General features: G+C 37.8%; 1 protein-coding gene across 1 annotated transcript in view; it reads right to left on the reverse strand.

Annotated features, from left to right (window-relative positions):
* Positions 1–25,505, reverse strand: part of HS2ST1 (heparan sulfate 2-O-sulfotransferase 1) — a 96,704-nt gene that overhangs the window by 31,041 nt on the left and 40,158 nt on the right. The window contains exon 2 of the mRNA XM_072419921.1: positions 1,810–2,048. Within this exon, the coding sequence (XP_072276022.1) occupies positions 1,810–2,048 (239 nt within the window). The remainder of the gene's footprint in view (positions 1–1,809; positions 2,049–25,505) is intronic.

The raw sequence follows: 25,505 nt of genomic DNA on the forward strand, positions 1-25,505 counted from the left end.
GGAGGAAAATAGTCACTTCACATTTTAAACATCACAAATAACAATTAAAATCATGCTGCTTTTTCAGATGCTAATTAACTAACTTAATTGATGGTAGGTCATATTTTTCCCCCAAATATAATACATTTGGGCTTCGGATTTAGGCACAGAAAAAAAAATTGCTAAAACGCCAGGTTTTAAAGGCCGATTACAAAGATATTGCAGCACTGTAACGCAGCCGTTTTCATGTTGTACCTGCAGCTGATTAGACTGCGAGCTCAAGGAGAGCTTTGATAACAATCTGATTGGATGATGTGTTCAGTCAAGTGATCATAAGTCTCAGGAGCCGGTATGTTCCTGGGTACCAAGGATTTATTTTTATAGACTTCACATAAGACAGTAAACTAGGTTAGGTTCGCAGGGGAAAGAAGGCAATTATTAACTTCCATAGAACAATATTGTGACCGAACTGCATCGGCTGCAGCCCAACACTTACATAAATATGTCTATATATAGCATTAAAAAATAGTCTCTAAAGGGCAACTTTTGCAGAAATCTTCATGTCACAGAGGACAACAGAATACAAATTTACAAAATTTCTCTAAACGTCAATAATGTGATCAAGGTGTTACTATCATCATTTCACCAGAAGGATCAGGGAGGGGGACCCAACATTTGTTGCTGCTTGAAAGGCACCCATGGCTGCCTGCAGCCTCTTTTTCCTCTTTTTGTTTGCCAGCATTACGAGAGGAAAGAAGATTGTATTGCCAATGCCCTAATGACTTTATCTGGCCCCATGTGTTAGATTTAGCTCTGCTCCTTGTGAAAATGGAATAGGAGCCACAGACAGCTATGGCTGGTGGGCAGTGGAGAGAAGCCTCAAGCCACAGGAGAGCAAGAACAGCATGGGGGATAAGCAGCAAAGGATGAAGTTGAGGGTTCCAACAAGACAGAGTGATTGTTTAGTACAAAATTGTGTTAGCGTAGCTGTGTTTAGAGTATGAGTGTTAAAGCATGTGTGCAGACTTGTAACTATCACTGTGAGGACCTTGAATCCAACTTTTAGCAGCACACAAGCAAAAAAAAGTTCCTCTCTTCTAGGGGGTGTGGTCCATTCAAAGTTTTACTGGGGGGTTCACTGATTTATAGTTATGCCCCAGAATGAGAGGGTACTAACACTGTGTAATTTATAATCCATGATGGGGGAAACCAGACACCCCCCCATAGAATTCTCCCTACTGATCCCTATCTTTCGCTCAACATCTTGACTGTTACCAGAATACTACAGATGCACAAAGTGCAGGAACTCACAGCTGAGTCTCTTCCCATTACTTCTGAACAATCTGTATTACCTACCTTAAATTAAAATCTGCCACCATGTTAAGGATTCCCCCTACTTATAGTGAATGCCGTTGTTTCATGTTTTAACTACATACAGCTGTCATTGGTTCATAAAGGGCTAGCATGGCTGCAATACACAGTGTATTCTGATACCTTTCTTTCCAGACCAGCATTAGGTTAGATTTAGCAGTTTGTGGTCCAGTAGCTCTTCTGTTGGATCCAACCACAAAGGCTAGCCTGCCAACGGACAACACTGAGATTTAGGCACCCGTACCCGCTCTCATCAGTTCACTATTTGGTACCCATCAAAAGTGGCTCTAGGAAAAGCAACCACTGCCTTTCCTAGATATATATATATATAATCATTAAAACTGAACTTTCACTTGCTGCCAAAAGTATCCCCCCCCCCCCCCCAACACAAGTGCCATTGCAGCCTGTATTTATAAAGAAAGTGGGGACAAAGGTAATCTGTGGGGACTGAAATCTTACCTGGTCTTGAAGAGACATCACAGGGTTATTTTTGGTTGTGTTGATGTGAAGTACATGATATTTGTTTTTAGCACACAGATCATACGCAATATTTGTAAAGGAGGTGCTGGCAGTCTTAGGAACACTGTTGTAAATAATCAAAATGTCATCATCCTCATCAAGAGCCATTTCTTGCCGGGAGCCATCCAAGGAGTGGCGCTGTTCTATTTCTCGTACTTCATGGCGAGCGATTGCCCTCTCTGAAAAAGAACAAAGGCACATTAAAGAAAAAAAAAAAACTTGGCATTACATGAATAATATTACATCAATGTACACAAGGGCAGCAAATCACTGAATTCCAACTCCAATTCCAATTCCAAGAAGGATTTCAGAATTAGGATTTCCCAATTCTTTCATTTATAAATCCCTTAAAGTACTTCCATGTATGAGACGTGTGTAATTGGCTCTCTTTCCAACCATGGGGCAGTGTTATTTTCTTGCCAATTGGCCAGTCAGATCTCACTTTACTCCCAATGGTATAATGGAGGGCCTTGAAGAATTACCTTTGGAAAAAATACGACCCCCTATCAAGTAGAATTCATGCCCACAGATTAATGTATATCAGGCAAACCCCACAGAGGTGAAAAGCAAAGGGGTTGTCATATCTTCCAGCACTTAAGGGGCACTCAAAGGGATTACATAGCATCATGTGTCTTAAAAGAACAAAGTGACTGTCAGGAAAAATACCATTTTGGATATTGACTTTCCCTTCCCCAACCAGTTGGATTCCTTAATATGTCATAAAGCAGACTGATACACACGATAATTTCCCAACCACAGTTCTGCCACAGGATGAAGATGTCTTATAGGTGCTGGAGAAGTCAGGAAGCAGATGGCAAAGGTAAGTATATTCCTAACCTCAAATTATAAAAAAAAACACAACCAAAGCGGAACCTAACAGTTTCACTTTATTATTCCTTTAACAGTTCATGTTGAGGCAAGAATGGCACCCCAACTGCATAAAAAATGCTCATAATAAATACAAGGCTGCCTGTTAAGAAGAAGTAAACAAACCTATTAGCACTTCTCTGTATAGAGTAACTTTATTAGGAATATTCCCTCCAGGGACCCAATGCCACACGTTGCGAACTGAAATACAATTCACCTGAGAGGTGTTTAGTGTAATCTGCAATACTCAACACTCAGTCCCAGTGGATGGAGCCGCTGTCTCAAGACTGACAGCATACAATGACTCTCCAGAATATTTTTTTCAATATAGCATAGACAGGTTTAATTTCAATTTCAGAAAATAAGACCCTTGCTTTGGTTGACAATACATTATTAACTTTCTCAGATGCATATAAAAAACCTGAACATATGAAAGCTCTAATTTTGGTGTTGAAACACCAACTCCATAAGCCCTATCAATACAATTTACACTTTACCTGCTTCCAAGTCAGCATTAGTATGTCAGGTCAGGTTATCTAGGTTAGAAATGACCTCAGAACTCCAGGTATGGCAGCTGGTATGTAATGGGGATTGGAGAGGTTGGGGCTACTTTACAGGGGCTACATAGGTCTCCCCAAACTCCCAAAACCTGCAGAGGCAGACCTTTTTCTTCACTTACTGCATATCCGGCCTGGGTCAATGCCCTAAACTATGATAGGAAAAGAGTTTGAAGTACAGCCAGCCTTTAACAAGGACACCAGGAAATACAGGCTATGATTTTCCCTTATGGCAGATTTCATTTAACTGTTCCTTCTGATCTGTTTTGACCAACCTCAAGACTCCTTGTTGCATGCAAGCACTGACAGAATATCATACAGTGTATGGCAGGCCTAGATAGAAGGCTATGGAGTTATCAGTCAGTCTTTTCTAAGAATACTGTTCCATAAAGCCTCCTTTTTTTCATTTGGCAGTTAAAGTTGCGCTTTGTAGCATATGTAGTAGCACAAATTTATAGCAAAGTTTTCACCCAAGATTCTACAAGTGAATGCGTGTTCAATGCTTACTAGCACTTCATTCCATACATGGTCCGGTTATCCTAAGTAACTGAATGTTTTGTTGCTTGGGAAAATAGACCAAACATGGTTACATATCTAAACCACTAAGAGATCTGAAGAAGACAACCACCCAGTGACTATTTATACCACCCGAAATTTCCCTCTAACTACAGAACAATAGGGACAATGAACAGTCACTCCACAGAAATGTTCCAAGACAGCTGAAACCATTGTAGTCTAGTCACATCGCTATTTCTGTGTAAAAGAACAATATATAAACCAAGCAAGTAGGAAACATAAATTAAGTATGAATGAATGCCATCATTTATATGTCAAAAATAATAGCAATTTATGCATACGTAAGTAGAGGGCCACATCACAAAAAGCTGTGCAAGCAAAGTCAGGGCACTGCAAAAGAAGCTGACAATCAACAATCTAATGTGGAGTTTTGCGCAAAAGTCTTTTTTAATAGTGTTTACCCCCCCAGTTCCCCCTCTCAGTCCTAGACACTCCATATTATACAAATGGGACCACCAAAGCTGCACACCAAGCTTTATGCCAAACCTGCCTGGGCTGCCACTTTTCAAACATATCATTACATATCATTGTGGAAAACAACTTGGGCTAGGTACACACGTGCAATTGTTCTCGTCTGATAATCAGCTCAGGGCCGATATCGGATGAGAATCCTACATGTGTACAGCACTCCTCGTCCATACAACCGTCCTGGCGGATCCAAGGATGATCGATGACGAACGATTGTAATAGAAGTGAAGGAGGAAAGAGTGCAGCGGGGTGCCGCTCAGTCACTCTCCCCTCTCCATAGAGCAGAATGGAGCTGTATGTACAGCACTCGCTCATGCATCGTGCAGTCCTTAGTCGTTGGAAAGGATCGTAAAAGAAACTTAACTTTCAGTTTGTTATTTTTTCCTTAATTATTGTATTTAGGAATAAAAAAATATTGTTAAAATAAATGTAAAAAGTAAATTAAACAGAGCTGGTCTTGTATCATCCTTTTAGACCTGTGACAAAGATTATTTCCCAACAGTCCAAACGCAGAGCATTAAAAGGAAGCCCATGTGTCATAACAAATGCCTTCAAAATAAGTTGCACACGTGAAATGTCAGCCTTTGCAAGAAGCAGGGAAATGTAAACAGCGCCTTGAACTTTATAATGCACTTTTTCACTAGGCAAGTACATTGTGACATTTTACCCAGTAATTTCTACCCCACAGGAGAGCAGATTGTCATTTATTATGTACAGCTTGGTGCCCAATTACAAATCCGTTTGGCATATATTTTCTTTTCATTATGGTTTGTAGCCTTTAAGTTAAACAGCACTAAAATGAGGTGGTGGTGGTGGGGGAAGCACGTTAAATGAATTCCTAATAGATCTGGATCAGGCAAAGGCCCAAAGAAACGTAATGGTGCGCCATACTGACATTATTTTAGGTTTTGTATGAGTGACAAAAGCTGCCGCTAGGGATGCCTGAGGTGGGCTGGAGTGACATTTTTTTAATATTTAGATACAATATTATTAGTAGAAAGGATTGTTTAACAAAAAATATAGATTGCAAAAACAGGATATATTAGCTACATAAAAGCTATAAAGAACATGCTTATTATAAGAAATCACAGAAATATATGAATGCCCCAGTTTTCAATAGATTTGGATTACATTTAATGTTTTAATCAAAATAAACATCAGAACTACTGAAAATGCAGTGTATGGCAGCTTTCCCAGTCTTCCAAACCTACTAAGTGGCTTATGATCATCTTACTAACCTACTAACCACCACAGAGAGAAAGTGTTGTTATTATCCATTAGGCTTCATTCAATTTTATATCTTAAAGAGAATGTTTGGGTCATCAGCATTGTTGTTGGCTTGCTCCACATGCTACTTCAACTGATTGTTGTACGGTCTATAAAATAGGAAACCCAAAGGCCAACTGGAAGGGCTTGCACATCAAACTGACAAAACTGCTGCTAACTGCTAATATAGAGTTTAGTGTAATCAGCAAGGGAACATGCTATTACTGGTAGCATGTTCAACTATGAAACTATGCAACTGATTTAAAAAAATGCTAAAGAAAACTGTAAAAAGTTAAAAGCAATACTAATAATAAATAAAAGGTTGGCATACTCTTTAGGACCTGAGCTTCTCTTCTATAAATGTGTGTGGATTTTGGCATATATATATATATATATATATATATATATATATAGCATGAAACTTAAAATCCTTTTAGGTAACTAATCTTCGAATACTATAGGATGTTCCCTGATGATACAAGAGTAAATTGCCCCTTTTGGTTAAACATTTGCCATTTGTTTCCGTTTGATATCTGGTTCAACAAATTTCCCTCTCTACTGATGTACAATTATGACATACCCTATGGGTATATATAAAATGCTTTTTGATCAATATATAAATATGTTCACTTGTATATAGGTGGCATAAAAATATTTTTATATGAGATTGAAGATTTTTCTTTATTTTTGTTTTTGTACTATGTGTGTATGCTAAATTCCCCGAAGAAGCAGGTCTCCTGTGAAATGCGTCAGAAGCTACCAATGTCAATTGTATTTGTAAATTCTCTGAAATTGAAAATTTTCTATAGTAGTTCAGCCTTAAGAAACGTCATTATTTTTTATATATATTGTATTTCCTAGGAGGTGGCAAGACAAAAACTTTGAATAGATAATTAGGGTATTTAAAGCCTTTTGGTCTTCTTTTTCCACCTCATCAATATCTTTAGCTCATATAGATCCATTCCTCCAGAATCATTTCACCAAGTTTTTAGTTTCTGCTTGTTGACTTAGTGACAGGTTAAAGCCTAATGCTCCATTAAGATAGAGAACAGATAGATGTCTGGACACCTAGACTGTATATGCTTGTGGCTGGCCACCGTAGCCATCTTTTGTGATGTCCACACGAATATCTGACGGATCACAGGACAATACCATACAACAGATACTCAGAATTTTAGGTTGGATCCAAACAGAGAGACTGGGACCTTTAATACAATGGAACTACATCAGGCTACAGTACTGCAATAATCAAGCTGTATCCCCTGGACACAATTTCTGCACATCATTCTTTAGTGCTTCTTAAATATGAAACTGGATCGAAGGCAAAGAACTAACAGCCTCTGGACACAACACAATGGCTGTTAGCACTTAGAGATGTAATGAGGAGTGTCAAATACCACTTAAATTACTTCTGAAGTAACTACGTGCGATTTAAAGAGGAATCAATATTTTTCCAGCAGTGCACTTCTGAGAAATAAACTGACTAAATAAAACAAATCGGACAATGTTCTCTTTCTCCATGCACACATTGTGATTTAATACCAATTACTCAAGCCCCCTACAGTATTGCTATAATCCAGCAGAAATGTCTAGCTTGGAAACACATCCTGTTTTTTACTTACACATGGTAAGAGCATCCTGCTAACAATAAAAATGGCAGCAACAAGACCAAGGGAGCTGCTATTCGCAAGGGCAGATAAATCATGCTTAGCTAAAGCAACTACTTAGGTGAACTGTTCATGTATTGTAAAGACAATTCTTCATTACAAAGACCTTCACCTGTTATGTGTGTGTGTGTGTGTGTGTGTGTGTGTGTGTTTATTTCAAAAATCAAACTTTACTTACAACTTCAAGATTCAATGGAATGTCTTGCCAATTCAAGCTTAAAAAGAACATAAAACTAGAATAAAGCTAGTGTGGAACTTAACAGCAATACAGTGGAAGTCCCTGTGGATCACTACGCCCATGGTTGTGCAGGGATCCCCAATAGTGTTAATTTCCCTTAATAACAACCAGCATGCAGTGAATAAGGTCAACAAATTTTCATCTTTGTTATGAGAGATCACTGGACACAACACAGAAGGAAGTTATGGAGGCTTTCCTCTCACTCCACATTGGCTATCGCCAAAAAGGAGGGAGACAACTACAGTCATGTTGGACTATTTTACTAAGGAGCATGCATGGTAAAAGTGCTCTTAGGTCTAATAATATTACCACTCTGCAGACTTGTGGATAGAAAGAAGGCCAAAACATTACTACATTAATGACATGAGTTCTGAAAAATATATTTCTGTTAAACGTACAACGTTCCTGCCCTTTGTCTATGCTATGCACAGCATTACATGTACTATTAAATTAGGTTCCTCAAAGAAAAATTTTGCCAGAACCCTTTTTACTATCTGCCAGAGAATTTTTTACAAATAATTCTGTATTAATATCTGGAATTTTTAGGCATGCATCTTAATTGAATAAAATATTCAAATTCTTACATTTAGTATTTTATTATGCCCACATTGATAAAATTCCAGCATCACAATTACAATAATAGAAAAAGTCAATATATTATCCACCTATTATGAGGTCATTCGATAATAATATCACATAATTTCAATACATATTATCAATTTCACAGTGTACATATAATTCCTTTCAAGAAGTTAATATGACCTCAAATGTATATTTCTACGCGTTTCACAGATAAACCCCTTCATCAGGAGTTTAATGGTGGAGACAAATAGATGATAATTTGCCAGATCCTGAGTCAAATGGCTGTATTACCTGTTTTTAGGTGGAAGGAACCAGGACAGGGAGAGTGCTAAACCCTAATCAAAATAAACCCAGGTAGTGGAGTTATAACAAGGTGTATTGGCATATATAAAATGTTTTTTGCACAGAATCCTCCTTGTTTTTCCAATTAGAATCGAAATTCAATATGTACTGGTATGTATAATGCAAGAATGCAAATACAGTAGACTGCCAACTTTATTTGATTCTCCCAACATGGAAAGAAAAAAAGGAAAAGAGAGGATTTAAATAGGATCCTGAGGTTGAAAGCTTCTCATCTAAATGCATGGTGTGTACGTGCGCTATCCTGGTTCACCGGGGTCCATTTTGGTTATAATGTGACATTCTTCAAAGTAGCCAGCAATAAAAGAGGTCTTCTTACTACTGATTATCCAGCTACTGTACTGTGAGCTTTGAATAGAGTAAGTAAAGCAAGAATTCCCCAAGACCTGAAAGTTATTTCAAGGGTTCCCCCATGTTGATTAGGTTGAGAAATGCTGGGTCAGATACATTTAATTTTCCTAGGGATTAAAAGGCAAAACTTTTATGAACACAATGGGCAAGAACTCGACTTATGGGATGGGAATGGAAAGGTTTGAGTACCTTCCACTTTACTGAAATGTGTCAATTGCTGTTGGGTCCCTACAGAGATATTCTCTCATTTTTTCCTACATCGATCTAACAAGTTTTTTTCAAAAGGATCAAGAACAATCAGAACCTGACCTTGGTTCTAAACCTAGAGGTGGTCATTATTAAACTACTAACTTTCAAGCTGCTATTCAGAGAGAATGCCAACACACAATTAGAAAATAAAAATGAATCATAAGTTTAGGCTTAAAACAGTAAATAATCTTCACACACCATAGGGCACACCTGGTGCTCTGTGTTAGCGGTGTGCAAGCAGAAAAAAAAAACCGACAGACTGCAGAAAGCCACAGTAACCTATACATCAGTATATTAACCTAAACATCATAATGTACATCAAGTCAGGTACACTGATAAGCAAAGCTCACTATAAAAAGTAACAGGCTGTCTTTTGTGAGCAATAAATCATCTCTAATGTCATTTTTCCCCTCTTGAAATGCATGGCACTCCTGATGATCTCTATTTAACCAAGTGTAGTCCCAGCCAAGAAGCAAATTACATGTAAAAGCAACTCAAAAACAATACCATACATGGAATAGAAGAGATCTTGTGAAGTAGAGAGAAGCTTAATAAATAAAGTCAACAACTGGGAAAACAACGAAAGCAATGTAGAAATCTACTAACAAAAATACATGATAAAGTGAACAATAAAAAATAATGTTAACAATGCCAAAAAAGGATGCATAATAATTTCAAGTCAAAAACAAACCTGCTAAGACTACCAATTTGGATAACTTGGAAACAAAATAAAACATGAAATCAATTCTTACATAAAATAGTAAAATCCACAATATAATTGTAATAACTTCCTCAAACAAATGATAATGTTTTTAGCCTACAGGGTGATCACCCCTCCTTGATAATTTACTAGATGCGTTTAAGAAAAGCAAGGCACTGACATCAACAAACATTACAAATTACCACTGAGTTGAAAACTAGATGAAAACACCAAGTCAATTTAATTGAACACCAACAATACGGAAATAAATACATAATTCCCAGTTCTTATGACTGTGCAAAGAAAATGAGGTGCACAAGGTGAGGGAAAGCAACACCCTGCTGCTTAAAGTAAGCCTGTGGCTAGACTACAAACATTCAAGTATTTGTATTCTTTAAAAAAATAGTGAATTAGCTTTACAACCCTCACTGATCTATGTAGCTGCAGGCACTGCGGAGAGATATATCCTCACATTCCCAGCAGAAGTCCTTCTCTCCTTCTAGAGAACCTGCTGCTTGGAGATTAGAATGCTGTGGAGTGACTGCTGGGAGAGGCGGGCAGGGGAATGAGAGATGCTAAGAGAGCGTGAACAATTTCAGTGCTTCTGCTGTGAATGGTACATATACATATGAAAGAACAAAAACTGGGTTACAGGCAGCTTGGTATAACCCCAGTACCATACATAAATTGAGTCTGCCAGTAATAAGACTTTGCCTATAGATATAGATGTCATCTTATAAACATGCCCCTGTGATCAAGGTAGAAAATATTAATTGATGGACAAATCGGGTAGTCAGCTGAAATAATTTTTTGGCCACATAACATTGCTGAAAGCCCATTTAACCCTTAAGACACTGCAAAGCACTAATGGCACATTACCTAGTTTCAGGTATAGGCTACCTTATTATTTACATAGATGTGTATCATTCAATAACCTTGGACTGCTCACTTTGTTTAACTGCATTCTAATTAATGAGTCCTATTCTGGAAGGAGTCTTTTTTATAGTTAACAGCAAGAAATAATTTGAAGTAATCTATATCAGTGGACAGTTATCGATAAAATAGGTCTGCTGGATATTCCGCTACGAACAAAAAGAATTTACGGCGGGTTTGTCATCCGCTTGACAGGGAACATTACTAATGCGCAATGTTTTTTCCTGTCGCTAAATTCTGCAGGACAGCCTCTGGAAAGGGACACTAAATTTATTCACAGGGCCACAAATGATTTTTTATTTTAGGAGGGTTATGGAGAACAGATATCGGTATCTACATTTATCACAGTTACTGTAAGAGGGAATTAATAATGCAACAGTATTCGCGTGTTGGCTCTGTGCTAGTAATCCTGGAAAAGATATGAATTTCTAATAGGCTTTACCACAATATCTGCACAATGCACGCAAAGTCACAGATTATAATGCACGGGAAACCATTTCTACAGAACTTCCATCTGCTTAAAGGGAAATTAAAGCATGGTTTGCCCTATTATAATTTATACAGATCTACATTTAAATCCAACCTTTAGTTGAGTTTATACGATTAGGTATGTTATACACTATCAGTATTTATACAGCACCAGTCACAATTTAATGCCCCTAACATACTTGGGGTAATTTGACAATTAATTAATGTGTTTTTTGAACATTTCATAAAAGCGCAACCAATGAAAGTAGATATGCACAAGAATACCATCCAAACCCCAATGGAATAGTGGAGGGATACAATAATACTCATAGCAATAATGCTGTAGGCTGCTTTCCTAGGCATCTGGTCATGTGATCTCTGTTTTAAGAACTTTTTTAGATTAATATTCATATACCAATGTAAACCAAAGTAGTTGTAAAGGTCCGAAGCACCACAAACAGCACAACAGCACTTACAGCATAACTAATTGAGCTAAGTGGCAAAAAAGGTCACAATTACAAGTCCCTAAATCTAATAAAAGTGATGACTTGTGAGTATGTAATGCAGGAGCGCTATTGTTACCACTAGAAGTGTCATTTACCTGCAGAAAACGCATTTCCATGGCAACAAGCCAAAGCTGGCAGGACCGGGTTCCCTGAAATTACACTATACTATGCCATTAGTAAAGAAGATTGTAATGATCTGTATACAATTCAGCCGGGGCTTCTGTTATTCCTATAATGGGAAATAAGTGCGGGTTTGACAAAGAACACAGGTAATATAAATTACCTACAGGGCAGTACATGTCTGATAGCAGAAACCTTGCTCCAACCAGCAAACATCTAAAGGTGCGTACACACTTCCAATTTTTATCGTTCCAATCGAACGACGAACGATCGATTGGGCAAAAAATCGTTCGTAAAAAAGTAACCAACGACGCCGACGAACGAGGAAAGTCGCTGGAAACGAACGACCGGACCGACGGATCGGATTGGACGACGATCGTTGAACATCGTTCGTGTGTACGGTCGTTCGTTGATCGTCCATGTTCAGAGCATGCGTGATGAACGAACGTCCGTTCACTTTCCTGTCGTGCACATAGTTCCTCTATCGCTCAAACGATCGTATCTATTGTGTGTACAATATCTAACAACGATCGTGTCGTTAACTCTATGTGCAGGATCGGTGCTATACGATCGTTCATATATATCGTGCATGAACGTTCGTCGTTCGTTTTCCAACGATAATAATTGGAAGTGTGTATGTAGCTTAAGATCACCAAATAATCTAACATTCAACACAATAAGGGACGGATAAGATACAAAGTTAGCAACCTAAATGCTTCATAAACTTGTATTTCGAGGAGACCTGCAGATTTTTAGAAATTAAGAAATGTTTTCATTATTTTTCTTCCTGGTTGCTGCAAGACACCAAAAATGATTCAACATTTCAATTAATTTATCTCCTGGCCAAAAATATATTACTTTTAGATCACTGTAGAAGTTGGTGTTAGAAGACATTAATTTTCTATGATGTAATATATTTTATATATATATATATATATATATATATATATATATACACACACACACACACACACACACATACATACATACATACATATAAACTAAAGTCATTTTTCCTCTCTTTTATAAGAATAGCACACAATGGATGTTTTTATGGATGTTTTAATGGATGGAATAAAGCATTCTGGCAATTCCTATTTTGGAAATAACTGCAGAATAGAAGTGTATTTCCAGAGATATTTTCTTATGTATTTAGGTATAATAATATTAAGGTAATGCATACAGGCTTTATGATTTGGAGAACAGCTGGGGTGATGTGCAGTTTAAACCAAAGTGGAACCTCCAGGTCAGATTTGCTGCTGCCCCTCGTTCCCATAAGACAAATAAAAAAAAATACCAGGCGGTTCAGGTGACTTTTTCTGGCAAGAGTTGGGAGCTTGAAATCCCTTGAGAATGAACAGTCCTTTGCAATAGTGCATTCTCCAGAGATTTCAAATGGATAATGCAAAATAAACAACTATAAATGGATGAGTCAATGCCTAAAATTATTTGGAAGAACAACAACATATATATGAGAAACAAAATGAAAATTGATGAGCTCAGTGCCACAGGTACAATGTGTACCAACATTTATGTGCAGAACAAACATACATATAGATGTTTAAAGAAATAATGGTAACAAATTAAGCATGCATATCCATTAATCCTGGAACCCATCAGGGTGCTGCTGCTCTTCCACTAATAAAGCACAGGCTGGGGTGTGCAAGGTCCAGGATGTTTGTCTCAACTGCAAAATAAACTGCATAGGCAGACAGGACCTGACTGTGCTATCTGACAGAGGTGCCCGGATCCATGATTGGCAAAACAGAATTATAAGTATTTTGGCAGGAAACATAGTTTACTTATCTGTATATATTTCAGTGGTGTATTTTGCTTGGAATTCAGCTTCAATAACACTACAGTTGTCTCCACGGATTATATTTCCCAGTGGATTTACTTACAAATGAAACAGACTGGCAAGAATCCAAATCTCACTAAATCTTTTACACAGGATTGAGGAAGATGATTTCAGATGTGAAAACTACAAACACATGTGAGATGTGCATAGGAGAAGATTCTGCGGCTTAACCCTGATTGCAGGAGTCTAAATTCTTTCCCAATGAAAACCTATTCATTTTAAATGCTCACTTAATAAATAGGAATACGTAAACTGCATTAAAAAGAAGCAACAGCTTAGGAATCTATCATGGCTTTTGTTGTTGAAACTGATGAAAAGGTCTATTGATCTTTACCAATGGTTCCAAAACTGGGTGTGGAGGGCTGGTAAAATGCCTTCCCTATGTTAATGTAAAGAAGAAGAAAAAAATCAATTGCCAGTTCATTAAGAGGCGGAAATGCATAGAGACAGACCTCCGAGCAGTGTCCACCAGTATGTGAACATTGCTACTGAATCTTGCATTGCTGTCACATTAAGCCTTCAGACAAGCACAATGTGCCACATGGGCAGTCCGGGGTACAAAGATTTCCTATTGCCTGCCCAGCATCACACTGGTCCTAGGCCTGGAAGCGGGACAGATTTAAGAAAAAAGGGTGCAGCACCTCCCATTTCAGAGTTGATTGCCGCAAGGATGAAGAATGATTCGGAGCACAGAGCCTCCTGGGATACCTTCATCAATCATCCTAAGAGGCTCTGGATGCTCCTTGTGCACATGCCTCAACCTGGGATATGCACAGAATGGGCATTTTTTCTATTAAGGGAAGGAGATGCGGTAAGCGCAATGGGATCGGATCTTATTTTTTTCCCCTTTGTAGCGGGCTACATCACCCGATCTCACACCTGGGCAGGGCGAGCTCGGGTGACGTGCAAAGAAGACAAATAGAAGATGGAAAAGACAAAAGATGGCAGCGCCCGGGGCTTCCTCAGCCCCAGGACGAAGAGGAATTCCAGGACGACGCAGGACTAGATCGTGGAAAGGACCAGCGCCATTGAGGGATCTGTGGGATTAAAGGTAAGTGTGATTTTTTTGTTTTCAGTTTAGTTCTGCTTTAAAGGAATCTTTTTTGGTTATCACTAACCTTTACTCCTACAAGTGTAAAGTAAAAAAAAGGTTTACAAAAAAATAGTTTACAAACTATAATATAGGAGCCAAGCTTTCAACACAATTACAGGATAATATAAATTAAAAACAGATAATTCTCACACATACTTCCAATAAGATGTGGAAATTACTAGAGGTTTCCTTTAAAATACGGTATTTTAATTTTAGGACAAATAATGATTACAAGTATTTCAAATACAGTGGCTCTGACACCCAATTGAATGGAAAAAAAATGAATAAGAACGTTTACAAGATAAGACCCAGGCGGCCTCACAGATCCAACAGAGAAAAAAATATTATCTTTCCCAGCTGACGATTTGCTGCATGACCATTTTCCATTTCACAGTGGAGGGAATAAGAATTGGCTTGGAATGAAATGACATCATTCTTTAAATGAAGATTGCGTTTTACTGATGGAGGAAAAAACTGCAAACAGAGATGACACACTTAACAGGATGACAAATAGGTCTGCTGCTATGTTAAATGGATGAGCATGGCCTACTTGATGGGCCTGGCACATGTATAGTTAGCAATTTTTTTTTCACAGCCTCTCTCTAAAAGAGAAAATAATTGACTGAAATATTGGTTACATTGTGCAGAATGGGAGCAATCCATTTCTGTACATGAAGAAAGAATGTATAAAGAGAAAGAGACAAAACAGGCTTCAAAAAAGGCAATGTTGTTGTCTAAAAACAATTCAGCAGAAGCAACATCATGGGAAAACCAAAATCCCTACACAATAAAGATGGAAGCTCACAAGTGGCTACTGTTTGTGCATTAATATAGTATTAAAAAGCTGCTCAACACAACAAGAAATATGATGTAGAAAACACTGCAACTGTGCCTAAAGCTCAACAAACTTTCAGTAAACATACTGATCAGGTGCATCAAAACAAAACATGTACGATATGTCATCTCTATAGAGAGTCAGACCTATAGCTCTCTAATCAGAAGGATAAATCCCTACTGATTGGGAAGTGATAGCTCTGACAAAGCAATGTGGCACAATGTGGCAGACCTCTGCAACTGACTCCACATAACAATAAATGCCTTTTCACACCTATAGCATAAAGCCCCACATGGCCACAGTGCAAATGTCTAATATGGGAACTGCACCTCAATCTGCTGCAGCCGCGTGCAAACAATGGTGTAGTCAGTGGCAGACCGCTGTGGCTCACTATGGGTCTGAAATGGGCCGAAGTGTCCAACACTGAAGACTTTTCTGTTCAGGTTACAGCTGCTTTTTAAGAAAAGAAAACAAGCTGTAAGAATTGGTAGATTGGAATGTAGCAGATTTTACCAAAATTGTACTTGGATTTTGGGTCACTGAATTCAGTTTTTCAGTGTTCTCCCTAGAAAATGTTGTCAACCTGGGAGGGAAGAAGCTGTAGATGGGTGGTCAAAAAGTAAACAGGGCAACAAATGACAAACTTGTTGATCCTAGTTGTTGCTGTAGGAGTCCAGTAACTCCTAGAATTCTATCAGCTTTCTACCACCCCCTATACTTTGTTCCAACTTACGATGTTCACCCCCTTTGTATGTCTCAATTTTCAATGTCTCATCTTTGTCTCATGCTACAACTGTCCAGGGCCCCTGTATTGCGAACTAACTTTTCAGCGACCACCCTAAAACAGCCGGGTGGTCCCTGAAAAGTGCCGGGTGCTGCGCTCATCTAAAAGGGGGGTTGGGGAGAGAACATTAAATGAATGTTTCTTACTGCAGTTCTAAGTAGAACTGTAAACAGCATTACAGATTCAGTGGAAAAGTACACAAAATAAGTGGGAAATATAAACTTAGCTAATAACTGTAAACTGGCAATCATTTTCTTTTTTAATTAAAAACCAAGCATTTCCTGTGCAGTTTCTCATTGCATTTTGATGTCAGAATATATCCTGTACACAGGGAAATTTTAGGTACCAAATAATTGTTAAACAGAATATTTAAAAATCAAACACGTTTCTTTATAACCTTTTTCGGAGACAATTTAAAATAAAAGTTATTAAAACAGGTTTTCATGAATAATAGGGTAACATATTCAATTCTTAAACAGCTCGTGTGATAATATTTTAATAGCCAAAGACACCATACAAGACATGTATAGGATGCCTATTGTTCTGCTGAAAGAAAAGACCTTTTGATGTCCCGAATTTTATAATGTAATGTAATGTAATGTGTGTGTATTACACACACACTAACCTTAAATAAAATGCATTTTTAAAACTAGAATGTGGTTGCGTCTCCCAAACATGATTTAATTATACACATATATAATTGATAATGAACTCCCCCAAATATGACTTCCTTTAATGTCTCACCAATAAACCTCCAGCTCTAACAGGCCACAGATGCAGACTATGCTGGCACCAATACTACCACTACTGGAGATGTGCAGCCTGCCGGTAAATAAGCCCGAATATGGGGAGTCCATTAACCTCTATAGCTGGCACACAGTTAACGAATTGCCAGCTCCATCCAGGCTCCAAATATGGCCTGGCTGCAGTTAGGCTATGTTTGTCTGAGAATGGAGAAATCTCCACCAGAACTGTTAGATTTAGAGATCTAGGAGGGAGTTAACAGGAAATTTCAGTTATCTTTTAACCTTCTATGCAAGATAAGAAAAGATTACCCACTAGATCACATCACAGAACATAAAAACCCAAGAAAAAGAATAAAACTCAAGGCAGCCTCCCTGACTTTAAATTGTTCATATGGTTTCCTAAAATGTTATTTTTCTACTTTCATGTGCTTGTATATCTTTCAATGGTATTATTCAGTTTGGGTAGGTTTCTGAAAGACAATAATCTGTTGTCTATTGGTGCCTTCAGGCAGGGAACCCAATTTAGCTCATTTTTGTCTGTGTAGATTATGCCACAAAAATGTTTTTTCTTTTTCTCCAACATCTAGGGATTCTATAATGAATTGCGGTCTGCTTTTACAATGCAAATACATCTCACAAGCAACCAAGTCATTTAAGGTTATCTCCAGCAAGATACATACTTAAAGCAGAACTAAAGTTTCACTTTTATAAATCCACAATCAGACTAGGTTGGATTGCAGAAATAGACAGGCGATGTCCTGCAATATCCCCCTTACCCGCCTGGTCCCTCTAGGTTTCTGGCAAAACGCTGAGCTGTGAATGTACACTACAATGACAACCAGGCTCAGCTCTTTTCTGGTTATAAGCCAACCTAAGTACTATCCCTACCAGTTCATCAGAATAGACACTTCCAAGCAAATTAAAACTTCCATGGCCATATGTGAAACATTTCATAAAAGTATACAACATGAACTGATATGGAAGAAGCACAAAGGAGTCTTATTAACACCTCTCTATCCCTACAGAACACATCTAGTACTCCACCACCTTCATATATAGGCAGTCCCCGGGTTACATACAAGATGGGGACTGTATGTTTGTCCTTAAGTTGAATTTGTTTGTAAGTCGGAACAGGTACACAATTTTAATAAATGCAATTAGGACAGATGTTTGTCTCAACATATTATTAGACATAATGGTGTGAGTTAATGTAAAAATCCTCACTGTGAGATAATCACAAAGCAAGAAAAAAAAGAACTTTATGGAGCCTAGACATTCATTAACTTCTGGGACAAGCTGTGCTTTGATATGCAAAAAGAAACAACTGCAGAGTTTGTCTTGGTCATTTAAAGACTTACAAGATGTTACCGATCAGTTCAGCTCTTAAGATCACCCACAACCTCAGCTGTGTTTAGCAAAAGATTTCATCTGCAAGTCATGCAAACCGCCCCCCTCCCCCCATCAAGACTCCATCCTGCACACCAACAAGCAGGGAAGCCCCGTTCTTATCTAGGTGTCGTCCGTATGTTGGATGTCCTTAATTTGTGGACTACCTGTACAACCTTCACGTCTCACTGGACCAAAAAGACCAATACTTTAAAACCCAGCAGTATACCACAAAAGGTTAAACAGACCAGTAATACAATGATATACAATACTCAGAAACAGGGAAAATGACCTGACTGTAACAGTTACCTTGATAAGAAGCACTTACAGTCCATATATATATATATATATATATATATATATATATATCTATCATCCCCTTACTTTTCAAACAGTGTTCGTTCCTTATATAAACCTTGCAAACAAGTACTGAAGTAACCTGTTGCGTCTAACTATTTCTAGACATATGAAGCATGCGTCCCTGATACACCAAATTAAGTTGTTACAGCTGGCTATTTTGCTATTTGAGGTATTCCATTACCAGCGAACACTTGTGACCCATGGCCAACTCTTGGTAAACTATGTGCTACAAATATTGGACGTATGCTGACCCCTTAGAACTACAACTTTCACCGACTCAACAAGCATGTGGTGGGAGATACCATCAATAAACATGTATAACCATATACTGACATGCTGCCGCAAACTGGAAATTTAAATTGACAATATAACAACCACACAATGGATGCAGCTTGCATTGCAGTTGGTACAAATAAATGCCGAAGATACAAGGTAATTTTCACATTTTAACCATAACATAGACAAAACTAAACAAATAAATTACAAAAATTGTCATTATACACTGAGAATGATAGAAAAATTTGGCACCTAAAAAATGAAACGAAACATTGATAACCAATATAGTATTCTGAAATATGTTAGCAAAAGATAAACTACGTGGAAAGATACATAACCATTGTGCAGCTTGTCACAAACCACTGTAAACTGAATAAGTTTGTTTCCCTGATCATTCTGGAACTTGACAAGATAAATCCCAGCCTAGAAAACTCAGATTTTAGCTAAAAGAAACTGAAAAGGACCATGCAACAACTTTCCACAAACTTTATTTTGCATTTTATCCCACAGATCAGATCTTTTTCTCATTAATATGTCATGACATAAATTAAAAATCAAATGTATTACCGAACGTAAATACAGATTGTATAGAGAAGGGAACCATTATATCTGAGACTGTCATAAGAATTTTCTTGTTTGCGGTCAATACTGTCCTGCAAGCATGCCTCCCAATGCCTCCTCACCACAGTTGTTGCTCTATCTCTAGAAAACAAGAGATTATTAACCTAAAAAGTCCTCTGGCTACAATTATCCCAAGTGGGGGTGCTGCATAGGCAATTGTTTAATGTTGTATGGACATTCTAGGACTTTTCTTCTTGTAAAATAGGATTCTCGCGAGATTTCATTTCAGCAATAGGCATTCTCCTCCAGGATACTAAACACACAGACCTCAAGTGAAGAGGATACTGGAGATTGTTAAGTGTTAAATTCTTGCCAGGAAGATTGAAGAAAACAAAAGCATATTACATTCCAAAAAATTAACTTTTCTTTGCTCCCATCTAAGGCAGTTATCTAGATACAAACGACAAATAATAACATTTTCTTTAAGGCAAGCTATCTTTTCGGGTCTTTTCAGACCTTTTAATATAGATATTTTTCTTCTGCAAGTTCTACTTTATCAAACACTTATGAATAAATGCCACATTCCAATCAATTTGTTGAAGAAGATAAAGAAAAGAAAACCAAGTACCAAGGACTTTAGAAACATACAAACAATTTACAGAGAACAAAGCAACTTTTTTTTTCAAAAAAAGCAAAACAATAAACATCTTTAATTCAATACATATACAAAAAAAAAAGAAAAAGAGAAAAGAAAAGGAAAAACATCAACACAAAATAGTTTCAATTTCCTACATATGTCCTGAAAAAGAAGGCTAAACGTCATAACGTGGACCATTCTTCAGGATCAAAATAGGGCAACATCAGACCTATGTCACAAATGATTGACATGAATAAAATTCAATAGGAGGCCTCCATTAGTGTTTGAAGGGTGGACCTGTGCAGACACATGATATATGCAGCTATCTTTTGATTAAAGAGCAATTAAACTTCACAGTTGCTGAATTGAAAATAAGTGTGTTTAGCCTAAAATGTATCACTACTTAATACACTTCACTATTGCCGTAGTTGGATCAACTTCATCCTTCTGTTCCAAGTCAAGCGTTGTGCCTCTACTGCTCTCAGCTGTAGGTCAAATAGGGATGGGGCGATTTGTATTTTATTCGTTTTTTGACATAGGTCTGATATTCCCTATTTTGCTCCTGAAGAAGCAGACATTATGGTCTTCAAAATGCGTTGAGCCTTTGTTTTAAGGCATATATAAGAAATTGAGACTACCAAATGATTGATTTTTTTTAATAAGCACTATTGTCTTGTGTTGATGTTTTTTAAGTTTTGCATATGAATTGAATTAAAGATGTTGATTGTTTTGCTTTTAAAAAAAGTTGCTTTTTTGTATGTTGTATGTTAAATTATTTGTATGTCCCTGGTATTTTTGAAAAAAGTTTTCTTTTCCTTTTCAGACCTTTTGTTCCCCCATTCTGAGATCATCAACAGCAGGACAATAGCAGACCCTGTTCACTTTAAATAAGCATTATTTCTAATATTAAGTTGGACCTGTAATAAATCTGCACAGAGTACCACTGATCACTATTTCTTTAGCATATTTTTACACCAGAGAGCTTTTCTATCAAGAACTAAAGTGCTAAAATGTTCACATTATTCCCAATGTTCCCATGGGATGCAGAATATTATGACTGAACTGCTGCTCCAAGTATACGTGTAATCGATGTTTGAGAAGGCAAGTAGTAACACATCAAACCTTATTTAGAAATTAGGGCACCTGTCATAACTTAATTACCAGCTCTGGTGCTCGGCTCGCACTCTTCTTGTCAATCTATGCTTTGATTGAGATATACTAATACAGTCATTCTGCCCACACAAATCACACATTAGGTGTTTCAGGGCCTGAGGCAAATCTTCATTATTAGCTATGGCAGTCATGTACACATTTCGCTTCAAAGCATTTGGCAAGCTATTTGCTTTTATTATTATTTTAACAAGTCTCTTTTCAAGAAATTTATTCAGATAATGAGGTCAATGTAATTCTATTCCAACTGAGCTGGAACACGCACATCTATAGGAAACGAGCATCAGCTCTCAAATCTAGTTCCCTGTAGTAATTTCCTCCATTATATTAAATCCTTTATTACTTTAAACTTACATGTAGTGTATATGGGCATCCAGTATTGGGATCCGACAGGTCCTCTGCACATAGCCCCATGCCGTTTTTTCAAGGGGTCAGTGGAAAGAACTGCTCCCTTAAGCTACGTACACACGTCAGATTTTTATCGCCCGATAATCGGCATCGGCCAATTATCGGGCGAAAATCTGCCGTGTGTACAGTCGGTGTCGTCCATCGTCCGGACGACCGACCTGCCGGATCCACGGACGATGGACGACAGCCGATCCTAATAAAAGGGAAGGGGGAGAGCGCGCAGCAGGGTGCCGCTCCGTCGCTCTACCCCTCCCCTCTCACAGCACCGTTCATGCATCGTGCACTCCCTTGTCGTTGGAAAGGATCGTGAAAGATCCTTTCCAACGACAAAAATTGCACGTGTGTACGCAGCTTTACAGTGATGGTCAAAAAGACTCCTATACAGACTGTAAAAATTAGCAACATAATGCTGGCTATGCCAGGTGGAACCCATATGAACCTCTAGAAGAACACAGGGGGTTTCAGGGAGTCCTGGTTTAGAACCATTGACAAAGTGTAATAAAAGCCAAAAGCCTCCAAGGGGTCAATTTTAAAGCAGTGAATCTGACATATATGGTAACTTTCCATGGTGGGAATGTTAGCCATTCTTTACAAGGGCCAGTACACTGAGCAGCCAGTACACTGATCAGGATCAGTGTACTGGCTGCTCATGAAAAGCCAATAAATTGCTCTGGCAGCACAAATATCAAATCTATGACAGCGTTCAATGACCTTCTACTTTTTTCTCCTGAGATTTGCCGTAGGAGCTGCAAATTGTGACCAGAATCACTTTAGACGCAGAAGTGGTTAAAAAACAAGAGTTTACATTTTTTTAAATTAAAAAAAATAAGAGTTATCCTGTATAAGAATCATTTTTAAGTGTAAAATCAAAGAAGGGTGAAAGTACTAATGGTTACATAACCTGCTTACATTGAAACAAAACATTACGTGGTTTATTTGATTAATCCAAGGACTTTGTTAGTGCACACCTTATCTCTATAATAAAAACCTGTATTGTAAACATGGACATCAAACCTGAAATAGAATCCACTTGGTATTCAGCTACAGCAAACATTTTCCCATACAATACAGTCCTATTATAAACTGTTCATACACCAATGTCAGCCCTTCAAGATAAGCAACTAATTACTACCACAAAGACCAAAAGGATTTTCCCTTGTATGTAATAATGCGTTTTCCCTTCAGGTTCTGACATTGCTTCTATTTGAACTTGGCTAATAAAAAAAAGCCTTGAGGTTTGCCGCACTGGATTACCTAAAATCACTCCATTCAATCAGTTTCTTTGTACTCTGCATCTCATATTAGCTAGTCGAAAGGACAATAAAGATTGCCTTAGAGTGATACATGCATTAAAATATCTCTTGGCTGATTTAGAGTTCTGTAGAATAGCTGGCCTTAGACCACATATAATCAGAGACGCGAGTGCTGAGTGCTCAGCAGTATAGTTTTACAGGTCAATGCATTTTCTATTGAGCCATTGCAGAGAACTAGTTCTAAAGTAGCTTCACAAACATGCCTGTCCAAGCCAATATGTCTGCCACCCACTGAAGGCCAATAAATAAAGGCTACTGTTATAGTGTTGGCTTTTATTTCATTCATATCCTAATCCTATTTACCAGCACTAAAGGATTAAGGATAAATACAATAGCACTGGGCACAGAAGTAACAAAATGTGAGCCCTGAAGATTAAAAGGTCTATTTCTGATGTTCAACATAACATTTGCTTTCTATGAGATAATTATGTCTGTCTGCATTGCCATTGTTTGCCTTTCGTCCACTAATTAGTAAGAATTAACCTAAACTAATATGGCTTTTGTTCTGTTACTCGGCAGCCCTGGTATATGGTGGTCTGGCAAGATGATGATATGACTGCCCTCCCACTACGGTCTTCTCCCTGAAATTTTGTGGGGGAAATGCCTACAGAATAACTTCAGTCTGAACAGAAACTTCAGTGTGACAGCACGTATAAGATCTCCACACATATCATACTATACTTCTTCTACTATTGGTTGATTATCCTAATAGGAGGCTGAATAATCTCGTGTCTGTCTCTGGTAGGTAGATTCACCCTCTCTCTTTGCCAGGGTAGTGAGATAGAAAGTCATCATAAAATAAATCAATATTATGAGTTTCAATCATAGCACGGGGTTATGAGATATCTTCCAATGGGGATACCATTTCTGGAGGCAAATTACCCCCATCCAGACCTTCCTGGCATTGGAACTAAATTAGGTAAAGCCCCAATTCTTGGCGTTGGAACTGATTAGGTAAAGTCCCAAAACTGTTTTTTTTAAGCTGGGATATTACAAGTACATTATTGTTTGCAGACGTACTAACATATTACCACTTTAAAAAAAAAAAAAGAAAACTGGCTAAGACAGGCAAGTCAGATTATACCAGTTGGTGTCACTTGAGAACTTACCATTAGAAAGATTTCAAATGCCTTTATTAAAGCAATCATGTAGGAAGTCAACACGGAGATGTAATTTATTTATGGTCAAGAGTTCTATTTTAATATGATGCTTTTTCAGGACATAAATATCTACAGTAAGCATTAGATTTCCAAGTACCTTGTGTTACCTTAATCATCGCCCTGCTGCTTCAAGAGCATCTAAAAACATAACATCCAAAAAGACCTTTAAGGTCACCAAAATGTTCAATTCATAAGGAAATGCTGCCTGAGCACAGAAGGGTTATCTACCTCCTTAAGTCTGCTTTTGTTGGTCTCCTTGACATTGTGCAACCAATTCCTTTTTAAATTAGAGGGAAAAATGTCAATAAAAGCTGAACTCCAGACAAAATGGCACACATTACTGCAACTATGAAATCATTAAAACACTGAATGTATTTTCAATCACAAGCAGTTCAATCACAGGGTGGGTCAGAAAGAGACCTTTACTGAAAATTGTAGCAGAGAAAAATGAGTATTTTCCCTCTGTGGTAGTGCCGTGTGGCAGAGATTCGTACATTTCAGGATCGGATGGACAGAAGAACAAATTGTTTGGCAGCTAAAACAGCTTATATGCATTTCCTCCGTGTATTTAGCCATTTCCCAGCAGTTCAATCTCAAACATAGCAGAAATGTTAATGAAAATATTACATGTGGTATGCTTTCTTACTGTGGCTCAAATAATTTGATTTGTAGATATAGACATCTGTCTGACAAGCTGTTAAAATAGCAAGATGACAGAGGTATCAGTTGGTGGTTTCTTTGTTTGATTTCCCTATTCAAGGTGATCCAATTCCTCACATGAACCAAAAATGGAAGAATGGACACAAGGGAATAAACCACAGCTGGTAGTAGAGACCAATCTTTACCTTTATTTAACAATGTTGCTAAAAATTTCTAACACTAAGTAGAGCCAAATTAAAGGACATGAAGAGAGAGAAGGGGTGAGAAAAGCAGAGCGAGAAAGAAATTCTATCATATATGATCATGTTTGATAAATCATTGGAAGAATGGTGTAATGCCAAGAATAAAACAAATACAGGGCAACCTATTCCTCACAGCTTTCTGAATGTGCTAGTTGCCTAGATGTCATAATGACCCATCAGTTTGAATACATTTTGGGTCACTGATTTAGAAAAAATAATGCAGATTGTAAAAGTAATAT

Source organism: Pyxicephalus adspersus, chromosome 8 (genome assembly GCF_032062135.1).
Source record: "Pyxicephalus adspersus chromosome 8, UCB_Pads_2.0, whole genome shotgun sequence".
Taxonomy (NCBI): domain Eukaryota; kingdom Metazoa; phylum Chordata; class Amphibia; order Anura; family Pyxicephalidae; genus Pyxicephalus; species Pyxicephalus adspersus.